We start from the raw sequence: 20,204 nt of genomic DNA on the forward strand, positions 1-20,204 counted from the left end.
TCTTTATGAATTCACTTCAGGGTTAATGAGATTTCTATGGACCTGTTTTTTGATAGTGAAAGGTGAAGCACACCTATTTGTGTTGATATTGCTTTTTCCAGTCCCAACTAAGGGTACTGGTGACATTATATGACATTGTATGACCTTAGCAATGAGGAGGCAGTTGTCACCTTAAGAAAGAATGTAAGTTTCATGGTAAGATTACCAGTTTTAATGTTAGCTAATTTTTTTTTCTAAAAAAGCTGAAAACATACTGAAATTGATGAGATGGTAGATGATTGAGTTTTGATTTTTTTAAGGTCAACAATGAATGAGATATATTTTTAGTTATATTTATTTGCAAATCCTTCTTGTTCTTCTAAAGGGCCTGATTTATTAATTTTTTCCAAAGGCGGGATACACTTTCATCAGTGAATCTTGGTGATCCAGCAAACCTGGAAAGGATTCCTTAAAAATATTTGTTATTTGTTAGTAAATGTTTTCAATACTGGACCCGATCCATTCATATTTTTTGGATCACCTAGGTTTAATGATGAATGTGTATCCTCTCCAGTGTTGGAGAGTGTTAATAATCAGGCCCAATGTATCAAAGCAACAAAAGGGTTAGAACCTTTGTCAAGATTGTAATGTTGTCTGTGCCAATTATATTTGTCCTGGTGACCACAGTCACTAAACTGAACATTTTAAATTTCTATTAAAGCAATAGGTGGAGGGGAAAACCTGTAATCATGACACCTTTTCTATGACAACTCTCTGGGAATTTGTTTACAATGAAAAGGTCTCCAATTGTGTTTTGGGACAAGCGAAAAGAAAACGCATTACAGGTGTGTAGGCATCAAACAAATTAATTGGAGTTTTAGCTCTTCCCTGTTCTATACAAAAGGCTGAACATACACTTAGACATAAGATAGATACAATAAAGATAGTAATACAAATTAGGTAATGGGACACAGCATGAAATCATAGAAAATATTGATATTGTAGTATCAGTAGAACTGATTAGGTTTAAAACGGATTTGTAAAAAATTTGATCAAAACCCATATCATTTAAAATGTATGAAAAAACAAACCTTGAATCTGAATCTATTCTTGGTCTGTATTTGTGCAGTGAGACGCAGCTCCTCTATTTCTGTCCCAAACACGGCAGGAGTAGCCAGTCTTTTCAGTTGAGCGTCAAATCCTGTAAAGAAGTCAGAAGTCATCATCATGTATTGGTACCAGCAGAAAAAATAAATAGTATGATAGGGTTACGCAACTCAATCAAACTCAATTTATTATTCTTTATTTTCAATAATGTCCATTTTAGAACAATAAGTGTTGGTAAAGTGTATCCGATAATCTTTTATGAAGTCGAGAAATGTTATTGTTGTGTGTGACCCCACTGGGGAGATGACCATTGTCACTGGTGGTAAAAGAGATGGATAATTTTATCTGAGGGTAAACCTTTCATCAGAGACATTTACTTAGGTGAAAACTGAGAAAGTTAAAAGACATTTCTACTTAGATTTTGTTGTGTCATCAGGCAGAGAGTAAAGGGACACAGGCAACTAAATGTAAAGTGTTCTGTAGACCAAGACATGTACTCTGGAGGGGGAAATGCAAATGGCTTTAGGAGTTAGTTTGCAAACTTTAGGAAATTAATTCATGGTTGGTCTGGAAATTTTTCCTTGTCTCAATGATGTCTTTACATAAAATGGGGGATTGGCTGACATCAGGATAGAAAAGCAGTAATTCAGATAGTAATAAAACCTCTGAAGTTCTAACTCATACTCAGTCTAACAACAAATAGTTTTTTTTCCTTTGGTTGTGGGAATCTCCTAAACTTTTCATGCCAAGGGTAAAAAGAAAAAAAAGTAAGAAGAAACCTACTTAATATGTATACAGAGAGTTATAAAAACCAACCAAATATCAAGTCATTTCCTATGTTATGTAAAACTGAATAAAAAAATGCAACTTGGAATTGGGCTTTCAAATGTTGACATTCAAATAATGACAAATAATTTCTAGTTCAATGGTCTTGGTAACAATGGTGTTAAATATTTTTTATGTGGATTATGTCTCACCTGGTTGATGATGGTGGTGCAAAACAGTTACTGTAATAGTAACTGGCTCCCAGATGGTTATTTAACCTGCCAAGCTTTGTAGAGAGTGGATATCAATAACTGAAGGGCCCCTAAAAACCACAAAACAATGGAGATTCTGCTGGCACCAGATCCCAACCTGTTGGGATCTCAGAAGAAGTGCACTTTATTGAATGAGTATTTATTCATTTTTTTACCTTGTGATGTGGATGTCCTGCCGCCAACTATTTCATATCCATGACTGTTTGTAAAGTAACACCAAGGTGCTGAATTTTCATAATACGGACTCCAACAACACCCCCGCTGTTTGCAGAGAAACTGCAAAATACAGTAAATCTCAGCATGTTAGAAAGATCAAAGCAATCAATAAAGTCAATTCATTCCAGATAGTACTGCTGAAACGCATAGGTCAGAGTTCAACTAATTTTCCATTCAAATCGAGCATATGACAAAAACTTAGTAAACAAAACCCAATGGCAAATATCAAATCAATGACTAGAATAAAACATTGAAACACACTTGTACGCTCCAACTCAGCTCTTTAGCTTTCTTGTTGCATGATGAGGCCATTTTGCTCCTTCGACAATCAATGGGAAGAGGGGAAGGAGAGCAAGGTTGCATGTACCTTACGAACTGAGTATATACTTCATAAATGAGTAAGTGTATTTCCACTTTTGTGAAAAAAAAAAAAAAACCTCTATGCATACACCCCGCATTGAAAAGTTTTGAAAAAAAAGTGCATATTACTACTTTTTTACTACTTTTTGTTTTGTTTTAAAGGAGTTTATGACCTTTCAAGATTCAACAACCACTTCCACTTGGTGCACTCTCAGTGTCCTGATGTGGAAAGTAATAAATATATATATATATATATATATATATATATTAATTTATATCAATGGCCGGACACTGAGCTTCAAACCGAAGGGCTTTTTTCTCTGATAAGTAAAAACATTTCATTTTATATCATTGTATATTATGTGATAATTACAGAATAGGTAGCAAATAATATTTTCCAGTTTTGCTGTTTATACCGTGTATCAGAGTTTTAAAAGAGACACCACAACTGCATTGTTGTTGGAAATATATGTCATTCTGATTTGTTCTATAAATTATCAAAAAGTAGCTTTATGATAAGACAGCACAATTTAAATGAAACTGAATATATAGTTTACTATTCAACTCTCCAAATCCCCTGAGGAAGCCTTAATGGGCTAAACGCGTCACATGATCTGCTTTTAATGAAATCGAACTCTGAACATTTGTTATCCAACTCTCCAAACCCCCTAAAGAAGCCTTAATTGGCGAAATGCGTCGGGAAGGAGATTTATGTCTACATTTACAGATATGAATGTACAATTAGCAAAATAAGTTCAATACCTATCTTAGAATACAATTCACTATCGCGTATGATTTTTTTATTTTTGTGAGGTTTATGTCTCTTGATCATTAATAAAGGAAACTATTTTATCAGAAAATAATAGAGTTCCATCTAAAAAGCCTTTTTTCGTATCCCCTGTTCCTTCCTCTTTCCTCTAAAACATTTATCATTTAAATAAGGCTTTGCACTATTCAGGTTTACCTGGCTTATACTTCCCCTTATAGATACTGCCTTTACCTCCTATTAATGAAACTGAATCTCTACTCTTGAGTGGCTAAAAGAAAAATACAAGGGTGTGCTTGTAAATGGTGCTCACTGGGAACAGAGATCAGTCATAAGGCTATGTACTGGGCCCTGTTGTACTTATTCTGCTTGTAAGTGATAAAACTAAAGGTTTGATAGACAAGATGTATAATTATAAGGCCACTAATAAAAAGGAAACAATGTACAGCAAATTGATAAGTACTTTGCCTTTTAAATAAAGGGATTTTTGCATATTAGTTGTCAGTTTACATACAAAATGGACATACTGTTAAAGACAATTTCTTACCTTGGTTCTTGAGCCCAGGCGTTTTTTTAGTATCAAGTACAGAAAGGATTATTCCTATTATCATTACAAAAATAAGCAGAACAATTAGGGGTGTTTTCAGAGAACTCAATTTTCGTTTCTTCCCCATCTGAAACAAAAAGAAGGTATAAAGGATTCAGTACATAAAATTCTTATTCCAAACCAATAAATGGAATGGTTGTTTGCATGGTGTTATTAGGTAGTGCTGGATACCTGATACTATATTACAAACCATGTATTCATGAATTGTTATTAAAGGTTGTTTCCCTTATTCCATCCACAATCATGGTACGTTTCTCTCTAGCTCTTCCTATCATTATTTATAATAGGAGATGCAAGTGGTATCAAAACTAAAATATTCAAATTAACATGTAAAATATGCGTGTTTATATTTGTAAATTTGTATTCACTATTATTAATTATTAATAAAACATTAATGTATTACAAAGAACTTTACAATATATAGAGATTGCAAATGCTTATAATTTCCATGCAAGGCGACCCATAGGGTAATCTCATGAGAATCACATATGTAAACTTCTCTTCTCTGGCTCCTTGGCCACATGCTGAACAATGATGGCATTGACATTGGCATTAAAACTTCTGAACTGGTTCCCTCCTTTCCCAAAAGAACCAGTATACAACCTAAGAGATGGAAAATACCTAATTCCAACAAACTTTCATCTCTTATCTCTTAACAAACTTTTATCCATTTTCCAACTCTTCAATCTTTGCTCCATTTAGCTATTTTAGAATTTAGAAAACCGGTCAACAATGCAAAGCAAAAAGTTGGAATCACCAGTCAACATTCATCTTCAACTAATGCTAATTTACTAAAGAAGTGAACAATTTTTTCAAGGAACTATGTAAACATTCAGTTTAGTTATCTAATCATAAGAAAAATTCACATGATTGAATAAGTAAATGTAAAAGTAAATGTTCACACAAAATATTGACTGAAAATTCTAAACACCTTCAGTAAATCAGCTTTGTTGTGTATCTATACAGATTATACATCATCTTTGATCTTTGTACTATATTATCTTGTCCTGTAGGGACAGTTGAAAATCAATTAAAAATGAATTGCAAAAATTCTTGATAATATAGCAAATCATTGTTCAATTTTTTTCAACTTTTTTTTATCTTTAGAATTCCATAAATAAGCTTTTGGTACAAACTGACACTTATATATCTTTTTGTAACCCTATACAGTAAAAGTAAAATTGCTGTGCCTTAAACTGTTATCATTAGGAATAAACATAGAACATTAAAGTAACATTTAAATTCAAGTCATAACTTTGTATGCTGTAAAGCAACTAAACCTGGAAACTAGGATTTGTTATTGGTTATGGTTGAGCACTGGAATCAATGGAAACTTTTGAGTACAGTGTAGACAAGATGGAAATATTTTTTTAGAGCTAATGTTAGAAATTTAGATAATGGCTGTAAAAGAAGCCAATCACAGACATGGAGAACATGTACCATCTTTCTCTCTTTTTGTTTTTTGCTGCTCTCTTTGGCAGCTATGGAGGTGAAAAGTCTGGTTGCTAGGAATAAGTGTGACCCATCTCCAAAGTTGATATTTCGAGTCAAATTCAACAAACTTCTCGGCCTTAAAATGATTTTAATGCCCCTTTTTGCATTTTGGGCCAACCTGGATCCTCATTTTCCCTGAGAGATTGGAAATGTTTGTACTATATACCCCTGCAACTGCATCCCTTGATTCTACCGGAAAAGGAATACCTTAATTCTACTTAGAAGTGGAGAGATTCTAATTTGTAATTCTACCAGATGGAGTTTGGCATACTTTTCCCTAAAAATTAATGCCTTGTTTCTACCTGACTTCTATATAAATATAGAGAATGTGCATTACATGTCATCCAGGAAGAGTTATTTTAATGTAAAGTTCAACAATGTTCAGTTCAGTGACTTGGGGCAAACACAAGGTATTTATCAAAGTATTAGCATACTAATAAGTTATATTCAATGCCAAGGCTTTATTTTGATTTATGAGCACTCAAATTTTTTTTCCTCTAGGACACATTCCCAAAGTTTCTATTGTGACCTGCTTTTAATTTTTTTGGTGGCTTTGGATGAGCCCTCATGATTTTTATTACCATTACTAAGGTAATGGACTTTTGGAATAAAATGAACTTAATGGATGAAACTACCTTGAAAAATTAGTAGCTCAGTACTTTAATTCATTTTGTTGTAAGAATTAAATTTGTCTAATTTTACAAGAACTTTGCCAAAATACAGGGTTGGTTCATTATAACACATATTGGAAATTTAACTTCAATAATTTAAATCAAATTAATTTCCGGTATATATGTATGTTGTATATTAAAAACAATAATTGTTGACATTTGTTTCAGTACAAATTTTTGCAAAAAAACTGCTTGTCTAGATTTAGAAAAATAAAGTGATTATTCTGCTGTTGAATGGAGATTGGCTATACAGTATGACATAATCATATAGAATGAATGCACAGACCTTGGTTCCTTCTGCTCTTCCTTTTTCCTCTGTTACTCAACCAGATGAAGAGGACTTTCAACTACGGCATTATCCTTTTATACTTTTTTAACAGTAGTATGTGCTAGACGTCTAGTTAATGATAATATATCTGTTAAAAATGTTATTGGAAAATGATTGTCTTACATAAAGTTACCTGGCTAGTTATCACTCTGCAGAAAAAAATATATACCAATAAATGAATCTGTTCAATACAGAAAGTCAAGAGGGGAGAATCTGCATATTCAGAGTGTCTTACCAAGTTGAGGTTAGATTTAAAACAGTGAAAACCTTTATTTATTTACATTTATATAAATAACATTATGAACAACTATTTAAATATAAATTTAAGTAATCAGAAAGTTAGAAGTGGATCATTAGTTAAAAGTGAATAATTTAAGGAAAATGGTAGGGCAGGGCAATTGGACTGAAGACCTGCTTAGCATTGCTTGCTTTAAGATGCATTTTTCAAAAATATTTTACTTCAACCACTTCCACTTGGTGCACTCTCAGTGTCCTGATGTGGAAAGTAATAAATATATATATATATATATATATATATATATTTTTTTTTTTTTTAGGAAAAATATTTACTTTTTTGTTGCAGTTGGGTATTTACTGATTCTGCATTTTGGGGATGAAGTCAGTGCCTACAACCATAGCTGCTTTAGGAAGATGATGCCACCAAAGTGGAGCCTGCCGGATTGCAAGCGATAAGATAAGTAAAAGTATTTATCCTTTCCCAAGAATTGCCAAACCTTTAACTCTTTAACTCTTTTTCGAAGGAAAGGTTTTTGATGAACCTGGAGGTAGGATTTAATGCTTTATTAATAAATATAGACAACATTTATTTGTGTCTCTTTCATCTGCCTGGATTTAGTGGAAAGCATTGATAATTTGCTTTACTCTGGTTTAGTGAAGGGTTTTTTGTTTCCCTTAAATCTACCTTACCACTAAAAACTACCAAGAAACTGGCATAATAATCGAGCACACCTTAGCAATATTGGTGACATTACTATGTTTGGGGATTTTACAGTTAACGTGGCAGGAAGCTTTAAAAAGTTTTTTCCTGACTATACATTTTGTATTTGCAGGAAAACTTCAACTTTTTTGCACTTAGTATATGTTCCCATAGTCCCCACAAAGCATTTTTCCTGACAGAATATTGTTTAGGGGCTTTGTAACTTATGAGGAATACATTTTGAGCTATGCATAATTTATGTAGAATATGGCCAGTTTCTGTGCCCAAATGGATTTGCACACAGGGCCATATTTATTTTTATTTTTTTGCTCCCTAGGCCAGTAGCTTTTTCCCCCACCCTATAAAATAGATACAAAAAAAAAAAGCATAAAAGAGCATAAAAGATACAAAATAAAAAGCTATCATACAATGCTGGCCTGTCAAATGTTGCTACCTGCTTACCATTTCTGCCCCAAAAAAGAGAAACTACATGTACCATTGAACAAGTCCTGTCAGTTATAGGTAGCTGATCTTCTATGATCTCTACTAACTCTGCAATAAATACTTCCAGAGAAATAATGCCCCTCTTTATCAAGGAACCCCGGGCCATGGTCTAGGTTGGTTTTTTGCAACCTGTTTACACATATGCATTTTCCATTTAATTCAAATAAAATGCATCTAAATACATGTTCATGTGCATTGTGATGCACTTTATATTAAATGTCAACATGCATCATAGCAAGCATCAATGCTTATTCAAGATTTTTTTTCTCTCTTTTGTTCTTTGTTTGACCACCCCACCAATGTGAAAACGTTTGCCTAAAGGTAAAGGGCAACCACTAATCATCAGAAAATATAATAGGACTTTAATATGGGTGGTATGGTGTTCAATTCATGAAATCCTACTTCATTAATACCATATTAGTAAATCCATTTACCCAGTTATCCCAGTTTTTTAAAGTGGTTCTGTAAAAGATTCCCCCATTTCTCTGCTAAACCTGGCATGAACTTTAATTATAATATTGTGACTGCTGATTGCCTAACAACTGGATTTACGCTTGGCCATGTCTTTGTGGCCCTTTTGCTTTCTTTACATATACCTTAACTCTCTACTTCAATGGGTGAAAATATACATTTACTGGACAGTCTCATTGGCACATTGTGGATCTCTTCAAAACTAACTGCAAGCGGTAGGTCAATTTCTGACTGTGTATACTCATGTCTGACCTATCTCCAGGAGAACTCTACCGGTAGGTAGAGTGTGTCTCTGAGTCCTGATTTGGTTCCAAAGCTCAAGAGACTTATCCTTATCACCTGATTCCTAGCTTGATTTCTATCCCTAATTTGTCTTACTGTTACTCCTGTTGACATTGGCCAGTCTATGATTATGCTGTTTCTATGAATATTTTATGCTTGCTTGCCCTATAGTGACCTCAGCCTGTTTAGATTACCCTAATAAATTACCTATTAATTATTAATTATTATCAATTCTGAGAAAACCGAGAAAGACCTAAGTGCTCAAAGATTGCATGAAAGGTGCTTTATAGGTTGAGCATGCTATAATAAGCAATAGATATGTAAAGTAACAATACATAATGTAATAATGTTAAAACCTAAATAATAGTAATTGTTTGTTAGCTTACTTGAATATTAATAGTGATACCTTTTATGGTATTTCTAAGATTCATATATGGCTTAGTTTAGCTATATTTATTCTTTTGTGTATATCTATTTGTACTTTAGCACACCTGCTTCCAATATTACTTCTATACATAAATAAATGCTCAACCAATAACAATTTGTATGAAATTACTGATATTTACACAATTCTAAGATTTGAATATAAATTCTTCATTAGTTTTTGTTTTCTGGTATTTATTTCTGGCCTAAGTAGGATATTTTAACATTTGGGGAAAAGCATACAGCTCAGTATTCCAATAACAGAAGTAAGTAAAAATCTCTACAGAGACAATGAGTTTCCCCTTACTGCTGAGATAGGCGGGAATGGCACAAAAGCATACTGAAAAAAACACAAAAGCATACTGAATGTGATGTGTTTGGCTTCATTGAAGGTATCTGGTAATGTCCTCACCATGAAGGCTAAAATAAAACTCACACCTGCCAGTAGTCCCATGTAACCCAACATGAGATAGAAGGCTAACACAGAACCTTCATTGCACTGAATAATGATTGTCCCAGGAAAAGAGTCCATGTCTAATTCCTGAAATGGAGGAGAAATGGACAACCAAATAATAGCATGTAGAACCTGGACAGATGAGCAGATCAGAACCACTGAATAGGTTTTAGAACCAACCGATTTTTGGTTCTAAGTTGTTTGTGGTAAGTTTTAGATATATTTTAGTGATTTAACATCCACAGTCTTGATTAAAGTGTTGTTTCATAGTACAAGTGCCACACACAACCCCACTACACACCCAAAATCATCCAAGTGGCCTTTAAGACTTTTAAAGGTTAAATGTTAAATAATGTGTTTTTTTTACCACTGTAACAATATTTTCTGAGTAATTTAATTAACATTTTATCCATTCCACTGCAATGGCCCTTAGAATACTGTAGAATGTGCTTGTTACTAGCTGTTACAGACTGATAAGGCATAAGGTCCATAGTAGGGGATGTTCATGCTTTGTATGGTTTTTCTTTGAAATGTTTCTTTGAAAAGTGAATGGCAGCTAAAGGACATGAATGGCAACTAAAGGACATAAAAAGAAAAAAAAAATACACTATGTTGTGCATTATTACTAATATTAACTAATATTATTACTATTACATGGTATCATGACTTTAAAGAATTAAATTTGAAACATTTATGAAAAAATGTTCTCCTGAACCTAGCAATTCTTGATCAAATTAGGTAGGGGGCTACAGTCGTCCTAGGCATTTTATGAAGTTTAGATGAAGATACATTTTCCTGTTCCTCCTAGTTATGGGTGAATTTTCCTGGGTTAATGACGCTTACCAAGCTCGTGTGCTTCAAGCCCCCTAAGAAAACCTTCCAAGAGGCTCATTTGAAAATCTGCTGCTAAGGCAAACAGTGGACAACATCCCATCATAGTGGTGATCACTAAGAGGAAGATTGTGTTTACCCAAGGATTTCACTAAATCACCAAAAGATTTCAATTTACCAGTAGAATTAGATATTTCTCCTTCAGAACATGGGAGACACTCATGGCAAATTTCCACATATCGTTTTTTGGGGAATTTCTGGATCCAGGGAGACATAATTAGGAACATTTCCCATGTGGTGTCTAGGAAAATGAGATACATAAATATGTATACCCATGGCTAAATGGTTGTTGTGCATTTTTGTAACAATGCTTTTTGACCTGAAAGGGGAGATTTTATGAGGACAATTGGAAATTCAGCTACTGCAGACATAAATGGAAATCACAGCATGCCCACAAGGCAAAGGTTAAATGCTCAGTTAGATGTAGGGGACAAGTATTATTGAGTTTGCCTTGGCCCCTCTGCATTGTAGGGGATGACGTCAGAGTCTGCAACTGCCACATAAAGTGTCAAACAGAAGATGCTGTGGAGGACACAGATATTTGATCCAAGATGGCGGACAAGACAAACTACATCCTACCTCTTCCCCTGAATCTGACAAAGAGTGAGTTGTCTTAACCTCCTGACTGATCTATAATAGCAAAGGCAGTAGTAATTCGCCTTAAACCCACTATACAGGAGATCAAAGACAAATGGCAAAGGGATACAATCGCTCAGGCAGAAGCTCACAGGTCAATCCACCAGGCTTACAACTGCTGAAACTAGAAGATGACCTACTCCAGGCCAGATCACAGTTAGTGACCTTGGAATTCCAAATACAGACCCTGACTGACAAAGTTCATGATCTAGAGAATAGGAAGTTCAATGCATATGTTCCATACTCTTTAAGGGTAGAATCTGATTTACTCTAACTCACCCAGCAACTCTTAACCTGTAGGATTTCCAAGGAGCTAACCATACCTTCACAGCAACGGAGGATTATTAGGAGATTGTTGGCTGCCCTGATGACCTGGAGGCCAATGATACGGGCCAATGATACCGACCCAATGTGATTCTAATCAACATAGGTGCCGGTCTTTGACTGGACGCTATTATCCTGCTAGCTATCACGCCTACCTCTGAATGTGAGCATACCTCTTGATGAAAAAAGTTCATTTGCTAATTTGCTCTCATAGGGAATAAAGGAAAGTCACAAATATGTTTTGTAAATTTAATATCCTATTGTTTATGAATCTCAACCTATCCTGAGTTGCTTACCTTTCCTAGTAATCCCCCTCTTGGGCACACAGCTTAATATACTCCTGGTCTACTTTCTGTGCTCAACAAGTTGACACAATGAAAGACACTTTCCATAGCTTTTTCTTCAATCACTTCACCACATAAGGATTGTTATACTCTATATTGTTCCCCTGTATTAGCCTGTATTCATGTGGCTATTTTATCTGCTATAACCCCACATTTACATTGATTAGCTTGCCCTGCAGGTAGTTTCATGGAATGTTAAGAGACTGCGCTCATCTAACAAACTCATGGTAGTTTTGCAACATTATCAGAAGCTCACAGCAGACATAGCTCTGCTGCAAGAAACTCCCCTGGACAACCCATATTTCTTCAGGTTGGGTAAACTATGGGTAAGCAAAGTTCTGGGCTCTCCGGCAGTGGAACGGAAACCAGAATAGTCCGCCATAATTTCTTTGCAGGGCAAGGTCGTTTCTTCTCACTTTATTTGGGAGGAGAGAATTCTCAGGGTCACTATTGAATTTTCTGATAGAACACTATCTTTCAATAATGCGCATCCTTGCATTCTGCATCTTTTTTTCAAACATTAGCATACTGGATGGCACAGGACATGATTCCTTACAAGGCTGTCGAAGGTGACTTGAACTCTGTTATGTGTGAGAAGGAAGATAGATCCTCATGGGCACCTCTTGGGCCTGTACAATCTCATTGTAATTTATCTCCTGCGACCACCCATCATAATGGTTTTGTGGAATCTATGAATCTCAACAATGTATGGAGACAGCAATGCCTTCTTTTCTCTTGTTTACTCCTCTCAGGCCAGCCTTGATTTTTTATTCTGTCTAGACTCTCTACTCACTTATCTCTTAACTCAGCTGTCCTTGCTGGCAGCAACCCCAAGGGAGATGACAATGATCACTCTTTTGAAGCAGAATTATGGTCAGCATGGAATAAATATGTTTCAGTGAATGCATTACATAGAGATAAGCCACTTCTTTACTGGGAAGCCGGTAAAGTGTATATAGGTAGCTGTATAATCTTGTTCATAGACAGGAAAAAGCAGGCAATGACTAATAACTTCCAATAAGTACATTACATTACATTACAAGAACTATGCTGTGTGCAACAACACCTTACAGACTACCCTTACCCTCCCACCAGTGCCAGCTGGCTAGAGGCCAAGAGACGTTGTGTTTGATGCAGAAATGAATTATGATAAGCACATTACCAAATTGTTCAACAAATGGTACTTTTTTCTTACTGATTCCTTCCCAACTGCAGAAGAATATAAAATCTTGGAACTTTTCCTCCACTCTACCTGGTATATACTCAATAAACCTTTATATCCAAATTGATAAAAAAACTTTTTTATGAAATATAAAGTGATTGGAATCTCTTTCAGTAATTTGACTGTCTTCTGTGATCAGCTTGCTTCCATTTTTTTCTGTTATTCTACCCCCCCCCCCTGTAATTGTTTTACAACACCTAGTTTCACCTATCCCCCCACCCTTCCAATACCTTACTATTGTTAATTACTTATTTTGTGCCAATGACATTGTGTTATTCAAAATTCATTAATTAATAATTAATGCAATTAATGCTTTGTTATAGGAACAAAGAAACACAATCCTTTCCCATGTAATTCTTGAAGGGGCAATGATCAATTGCTGATCTTCTGGAAGTGAGAAATTAAAGATTCCCACATGAACTTGACGCATAACATCATATTCTCCACGTTTTATCATCACCCAATTGACAACGTAAAGATGATCAGGCAATTCTCCTTTCTTATTAAAACATATTTACTTACCACTTGGATCCGTTTGGCAAAACAGAGGTTACCATGTGAGGAGAGGTTACATTGAGAGTTATATTGTATTCAATAACAACTCATTTTTCACTTTGCATAATAAAGTCCATAATAAATTATGCAAAATATATATCTATATATGTAAAAAAATGTACATAAATGTATTTAGATATTTTTGAATTAACAGTTTTATAAAGTGTTTTTATAGGTGTAACCCAAATTTACTCCCAAACCTCTCTCCCCTTTCAGATTAATATTTCGGGATATTTTATTTCACCTTTTAGTTAATATGATTTTATCACTGATCTTGTGAAAATCTTTCAGTGGCTGCTGCTGGGAGCTTAGTTTTTATTACCATAGTCATGCCCCCAGTACTACATTTCCCAAAAACCCTTTCATTACACACAGTGGGACTGATTTATTAAAGCTTTCCAAGACTGGAGAAGATAGATTAACATGGAAGATCCTGGCTGATCTAGCAAACCTGGAATTTATTTCCTAAAAATATGTGGTTATAGTTCGCAAATGTCTTTAATCCCTGAGCAGAATCTTCCAGGGGACTGTGTTTCAAAGGCAGTGATTGCTTCTACACCAGGGAATGTTTCAGTAACAGTGACAAGAATATGAACTTTGTAAACTGCTCTGTAAAATGTCAGTTCTATATAAATGCTAGTTAACAATGATAATAATAATAGTAATAATCATAATAAATAGCAGATTAACTGCTTTCTAAATAGACTCCTAAGTATTTGATGCATGATTTTGATCACCCATAATTGTCAATAGTAATTTTAAAAAAAATAACTTTTATTGATTTGGAAGTTCCAAAACATTAAGAAAACACACGGCAAATGAGGGGGTGCTGAGAAGTTCCTGGCTTTGCCCCCTTCCAGATGAAAAATTAGTGTGGGAGCATATGACAGCCAAATATCTTAGTATGTAACTGTGCAAATATCAGGTCTTTGCGATTCTTGAAACTGTTTTTTCTTTTAATGAGAAGCTGTGATGGCAGAGGAACAAGCAAGTTTCACGTCGTTGGAGTTAAGGGCCGTCATGAAGTTTTTGTTTTTGTACAGGTTTTGCGTACAATATTCTTCATGATACAGAAACCTAAGGTCTTCTGTGGTGTTTTGAATAGTGGCTGTTCCTTATTGATATGGTTATCATATTGTGGAAGTGTATTCACTTCCAATTGGGGCTGCCTCCGCAGCTTACTGGTAGAACAATTACAGGGGAGAGAGATGGATCATGGATACACATCAGTCTCTATAATCGAGAAAATCCTCTGGGGTGACAAGGATGAGCTGTAGCCGCTGCTCGTGTCTGTAACGGGTTTGGCAACCAATAAATAAATTAAATTAAATTATAATTATTTACACCTTTATTCTACCCTTAATACACAATTATTATCCAACAGAACATTTTAGGTTAAATGAAATTCAGAAACAATAAAACAAAAGGATTTTCAAATGAGTTAGGCTTACACTGACTTCATAGTCTCTGTACAATATAGTTTAGATTTACTAAAACTATGCAACATGAAACTAATAAATGATAAATAATATGAAAACCTTTCTGAACTATCTAATTCACTATATCATTTTTTTATTTTACTATAAAGCTTTTTAAACTGGTGTCTTTTAAGATTTTCCTTTGTGTAATATTTCCCTCGACTGGAGTTAACTTTACAAAAGGCACCCTCTGCATCTTTCAATGGACTGGTATCCTGGTGAACCCAGGATAAATCTCTAGTAATACCCCTCCATGCCCAGGAGCATTCTCCCCTCCGTTTTTTGCATTGGGCTGAGGGAACCCCTTAATGTCGTGTACTTTCTGAGCCTTGGGTTTGATAAGGCCTTTTCTGATAATATATTTGCGATATTCCTTCCTTTGGACATACTGCACATTTTTTTTTCAAGCTGGCTGGCAGACCTGCCTGTCTCATGAAATTTATCACTACTAAATATCACCCCATCTATATAGGAAGAAGGTCCCAAAGTCCAAAACGCATTCAGGTATACTGCCACAGGCCCTGCGGTGTAGGAAACGCCATTTTATTGCCTATCAAAGGGTGTAAGGGTGATCTGCCCCTGTAAAGGTGAACATAGTTATGTACCCGGAAGGCCCTAACCTTTCAATTAGCTCATCAACTCTGGGCATAGGATAGGCGTCAAACTTTTTTTCAGCTATGTATAGCATTTCAGCTAAGACATAACAAAACAAGTCTTCCACACTTTTACAGAGTAAAGCTTCTTGTATATGGCAACAATTATAAACAAATTCTCTTCAATCAGATACAATTGTAATTAACACACTCTCACTAAAACTGGAATGACATGTATACAATTGGTTTAGTAGAAGAGAGCATCTGCAGTCCAAAATACAAAATTTGGTGTCAAGACAAACATGAAAAAAAAGAATAGCGTGACAACTATTCAAACAGAAACAAAACATTATAGTTTTCACATGTCACATGTGTAGAAAAGTTTCCTCAATCAAAAGACAAAATATATTTAAACTAAAACAGTATGTGTACAGTTTTAAGTTGACTCTTGTTTTGGGTAATGTGTTGTAAAAACATATTTTTGTCACCCCCCCCCCCCTCACTTCAGCAGTAATAGGTTTGTATGGGTATACATAGGAACATCTGTATAGATGGTCTATTGTAAATATTGTAAAATACTATTTTGTCAACTTTTCAGTTTTGGCTCATGATTAGTAATGAGCCTACATTTGCTTCCCAAAATGTAGTATCTAAGACAATTTGCTGGCTAGGCATTTGCATTTCATTTTCATGCCTCATGCCTGGCATTCTCATAAAAATTTCCTCAAACTTTTGATGGGTCCGCAAAATTTTGCCAAACCGATTTTGCGGACCCATCGAAAGTTCCAGGAAATCATTACAGGAGGATTCCCAGAGCTGCATTCAATCAACCGAAAAACGGCACTAGAGGTTAAATGGGGACAAGTCTCCCCATGCAAAACATCCAGTGATCTTTGATTGGCTGAGGAAAGGAAAATTCTGATGACGCTTGAACATCATCAGGATTTTCCGTTCCTCAGCCAATTAAAAAGCACTAGAGGTTTTGAATGGGGGGACTTGTCCCCATTTAACCTCTCGTGCCAGGATTCGCACACTGAGCTAATCAATGAATGCAGACTTTTTACTGAAAATTTGATTTTACACCGACCGTTTCTTGCTTACAGTTTCGGTAAGCGAAAAACGACCTAATTCGCTGCGAGATCAAGTTCAAAAATCTCGCTCCCTTATCCCTAGTCAGAACCTCTTTATCAGCTCATCCACCGTGGGGGATATGCATCAAATTTAGAAACCTCAAGTATTTTCTGAAAATTATTGCAAAATAAGATACTCTCATCTGGTTGTGGGACAAGGAAAATTGGGCTGGACATCAAGCCTCAGGGATCTGGTAGGGTTGCCTTTTTACCCTAGACTTACTCAGACATGTCTAGTCAGAGAATATCTCCTGTTTGTGATCAGAAACTTGCTTCTCTCCTGCTTTTGACTCAGAGAAAGTCTCAGCTGCTTTTACCAATGGTACTCCTGGGGTCTATACCATTATTGCTGTGGTGTAGGTAGACAAAGCCTTGATTTTTCTAGAATCTAATAATGTTTAATTGGTAAATCTGTTTTTTGTGCTTGTAAGATTGGAACCTTATAGCTGACCTGTCCTTCTTGCTCTATGATTTCATAGGGTCCTGGCCACTGGCAATACATTGGCTTTCCACATTGGGGATCAAGACCAACACCTGGTCACTCGGATGTAAAATTCATACCCACGCAGACCTATTATATGTTCTGCTATGAGCCTCTTGGGTTTGAATGTTCTCTTACCATAGGCATTACAATGGCCAGAGGTTCTTGCATGTCAGCCACATGTTTCACCACACTCCTATGTGGCGTGGACTCACACTTTCATGTATTTTTTGCCACAACATGGAGTCCATGGGAGTGGTGCCCATGCACCAATTCAATGGGTGAAAACCCCGTAGAAGCCTGTAAGACTTCCCTGATGAAAAACATTAAATAAGGAAGGAGGCAGTCCAAATTTCTCCAGTCTCTGTCAACTACCTTTTTGAGCGTTCTCCTAATAGTTTTGTTAAATCTCTCCACCAAGCTATCTGTTTGGAGATCGTAAAAAAATAGCATTACTGTTTAATCCTAAGAAATTTGCATAGTTCTTTTATCACCTTGGACATCAGTGGGGTCCCCCGATCCATTAGGATTTCATTTGGGATTTTTGCACATGGTAAACAACTCACAGGTTATGGTTTTTAAGGAGGTTTTCCCTAGGTGGACAGCCTCAGGGTACTGAGTGGCTTGTCCATTAAAATCAATATGTACTGATGCCCGTAGCATGATGCCCGTGATGCAGTCTTACCTAGCAGCCCTACCAGGTCAATCGAAATGCCCAGGTACTTAAATTAAGGGCAATGGGACCAATGGCCTGTGGAAGTGATGCATCAGAGACGAAACATGAATCCTTGGGCCAACCCTGGGTCTTTGGTCTTTTTAAATGCTAGGTGCCTGCCCAGGGGGTGAGAATTTAACACTGTTCTCCTGAATGCCTAGGGGTACAATGACGTATCACAATTTTTATGAACATACAACAACAAAGTGCCACAAACAGCAAGTTGTTAAAATTAATTTTCTGCCTCAGGGCTTACTGGGTTCCAGTTGTTTATTGTAATATTTGCTCATGCCTTGGTAAGTGTCAGGTTCTTTAGCTGAGCTGTGTCAAAGTTGTCCCGTGAGATCTCTAGCCCTGGCATGCTAGACTCCTCAGTGGTCTAAGCAGACATTTAAGGGTAACTAGATACCTATGAGAGACCTTCTCTGGTTGCTATGGGATACCTCGTCTGGATCTCCAATGACTGAGTCTGGGGAGAGTTTGCAACAAGGTACCTTATTTTTCGCCGTATAAGACGCTCCGGAAAATAAGACGCACCCAATTTTAAAGGAGGAAAATCTAGAAAAAAAGATTCTGAAAGATTATTTCCCTTCTGATCACTCATGTGCCATTCATACCGGTATTCCCCTTCATCACTCTGTACCTTTCAAATTCCCTTTCTGATCACTCTGTGTCATTCAAACTCCCCTTCTGATCACTCTGTGTCATTCAAACTCCCCTTCTGATCACTCTGTGTCATTCAAACTCCCCTTCTGATCACTCTGTCATTGAAATTCCCCTTCTGATCACTCTGTGCTTTTTTTCCACTGTACGGCAGTTAGGACAGGGAACAGCAGGTGGCGCTGTGCTGGCTTCTTTCGCTTTGCTTTACAGACAGGAGAGAACACGATGCTGGCAGAAGAGAGAAGAGAGACACGCTGCAGCCCGAGACACACGCAGGATCGGGTATCGGGTGAGTATAATATTTTAATTATTTTTTTTAACACATTTGTCGTATAGGACGCACTAACTTTTACCCCCCAGTTTTGGGGAAGAAAAAGTGCGTCTTATACCGCAAAAAATACGGTACTCATCCCTAGTGTAGTGCTCTGCTAACTTACGTGGCTGATTTGTAGTCTTTGGGACCGTCTGGCTTAAACCCCCACCGTCACTCTGGTGTACCCCTCCATGTTGACCCTCTACACTATCTGCGGCCCAGTAAGCAGGTCTGGCTGCAGCTAGTGTTTCACCATGTCTGAAACCAGGGGGACCCCCTTAACTTGGAATCCCCAGCTGTGGATCAGCTGCGTCTGCAGAGGTGGTAAATCCCAGTCTTTCCAACATTAACCTTTCATAGTCCCGGGCACCCTTAGAATACAGGTCAAAAAAGTCCTTCTGGGCAACTCCCACTAACAGTGGTGCTACTACAATTGCCCACCGCTCTGCTCTGTTGGCAAATGCTAGCTAGTGAGAAGTTCTTTCAAAGGTTCTCAGCATTGCATTCACCTCATTCAAAGCGGTCATTTCCCAGAATAGTTGGGTTTCTAGAATGGTTAGCAGTAGCCCCACAGGCCGCCATCTGCTGCATTACTTTGGCTATGAGCTGTCAGTCCCTTGACCTGGTCCAATAATTTTTATTTTGTCACTTGTTAAACTCAGAAGTTGACAAGTTTAATTGGGTGAAGTGTGCCAAAAAAGCAAATGCTGTCACCCAAAACAAAATCAGGTACCCATGTGCATATTTTTATTTTTGAAGAACAACTGTTGTTACAGTTCTCAAAGGTGTGTTTCATTGCTCAAATTGATGACATATTTTAAAGTAATTTTCCTGGGGAACCTTCCAAAAATTTATAAGCACATATCAGTGCTTATTTTAACACTAACTTTTTGTACAGTTCTAAATGAACGTCAGAATTTTTATTGCTTAACCACGTTGCCGTTAAGCCCGACCTTTGTTCGGGCACAAAAAAATTGCAAGGATGGTTAACCCCGAGATTTTTCCCATCCATACTTACCTGGTCCCCCTGTGCTCATCCAGCGTCGTATTTCATATGTGTTCCGCCGCTCGGCCGGCGGGACACAAGATGCCAGCCGGCGGGACACAAGATGCCGGCCAGCTTCTTACCTGGTCCCGCTGATCGTCCGACGTCCTTCTCGTTCCAGCGCCGGATGATCTCTGAAGGGAGAAGCCGTCCGGCGGAGAAAAAAAAAAACGGACGG

At 36.6% G+C, this 20,204-nt stretch overlaps 1 protein-coding gene across 1 annotated transcript in view; it reads right to left on the reverse strand.

Annotated features, from left to right (window-relative positions):
* Positions 1 to 6,595, reverse strand: part of LOC140327530 (maltase-glucoamylase-like) — a 78,442-nt gene extending 71,847 nt beyond the window's left edge. Inside the window, 5 exon segments of the mRNA XM_072406921.1 lie at positions 1,071 to 1,180; positions 2,279 to 2,399; positions 2,973 to 3,019; positions 4,013 to 4,139; positions 6,524 to 6,595. Coding sequence (XP_072263022.1) covers positions 1,071 to 1,180; positions 2,279 to 2,399; positions 2,973 to 3,019; positions 4,013 to 4,139 — 405 coding nt within the window. The 5' untranslated portion in view covers positions 6,524 to 6,595.
* Positions 6,596 to 20,204: the final 13,609 nt, after the last annotated feature.

The sequence above is a fragment of the Pyxicephalus adspersus genome, chromosome 3 (assembly GCF_032062135.1).
Source record: "Pyxicephalus adspersus chromosome 3, UCB_Pads_2.0, whole genome shotgun sequence".
Taxonomy (NCBI): Eukaryota; Metazoa; Chordata; class Amphibia; order Anura; family Pyxicephalidae; genus Pyxicephalus; species Pyxicephalus adspersus.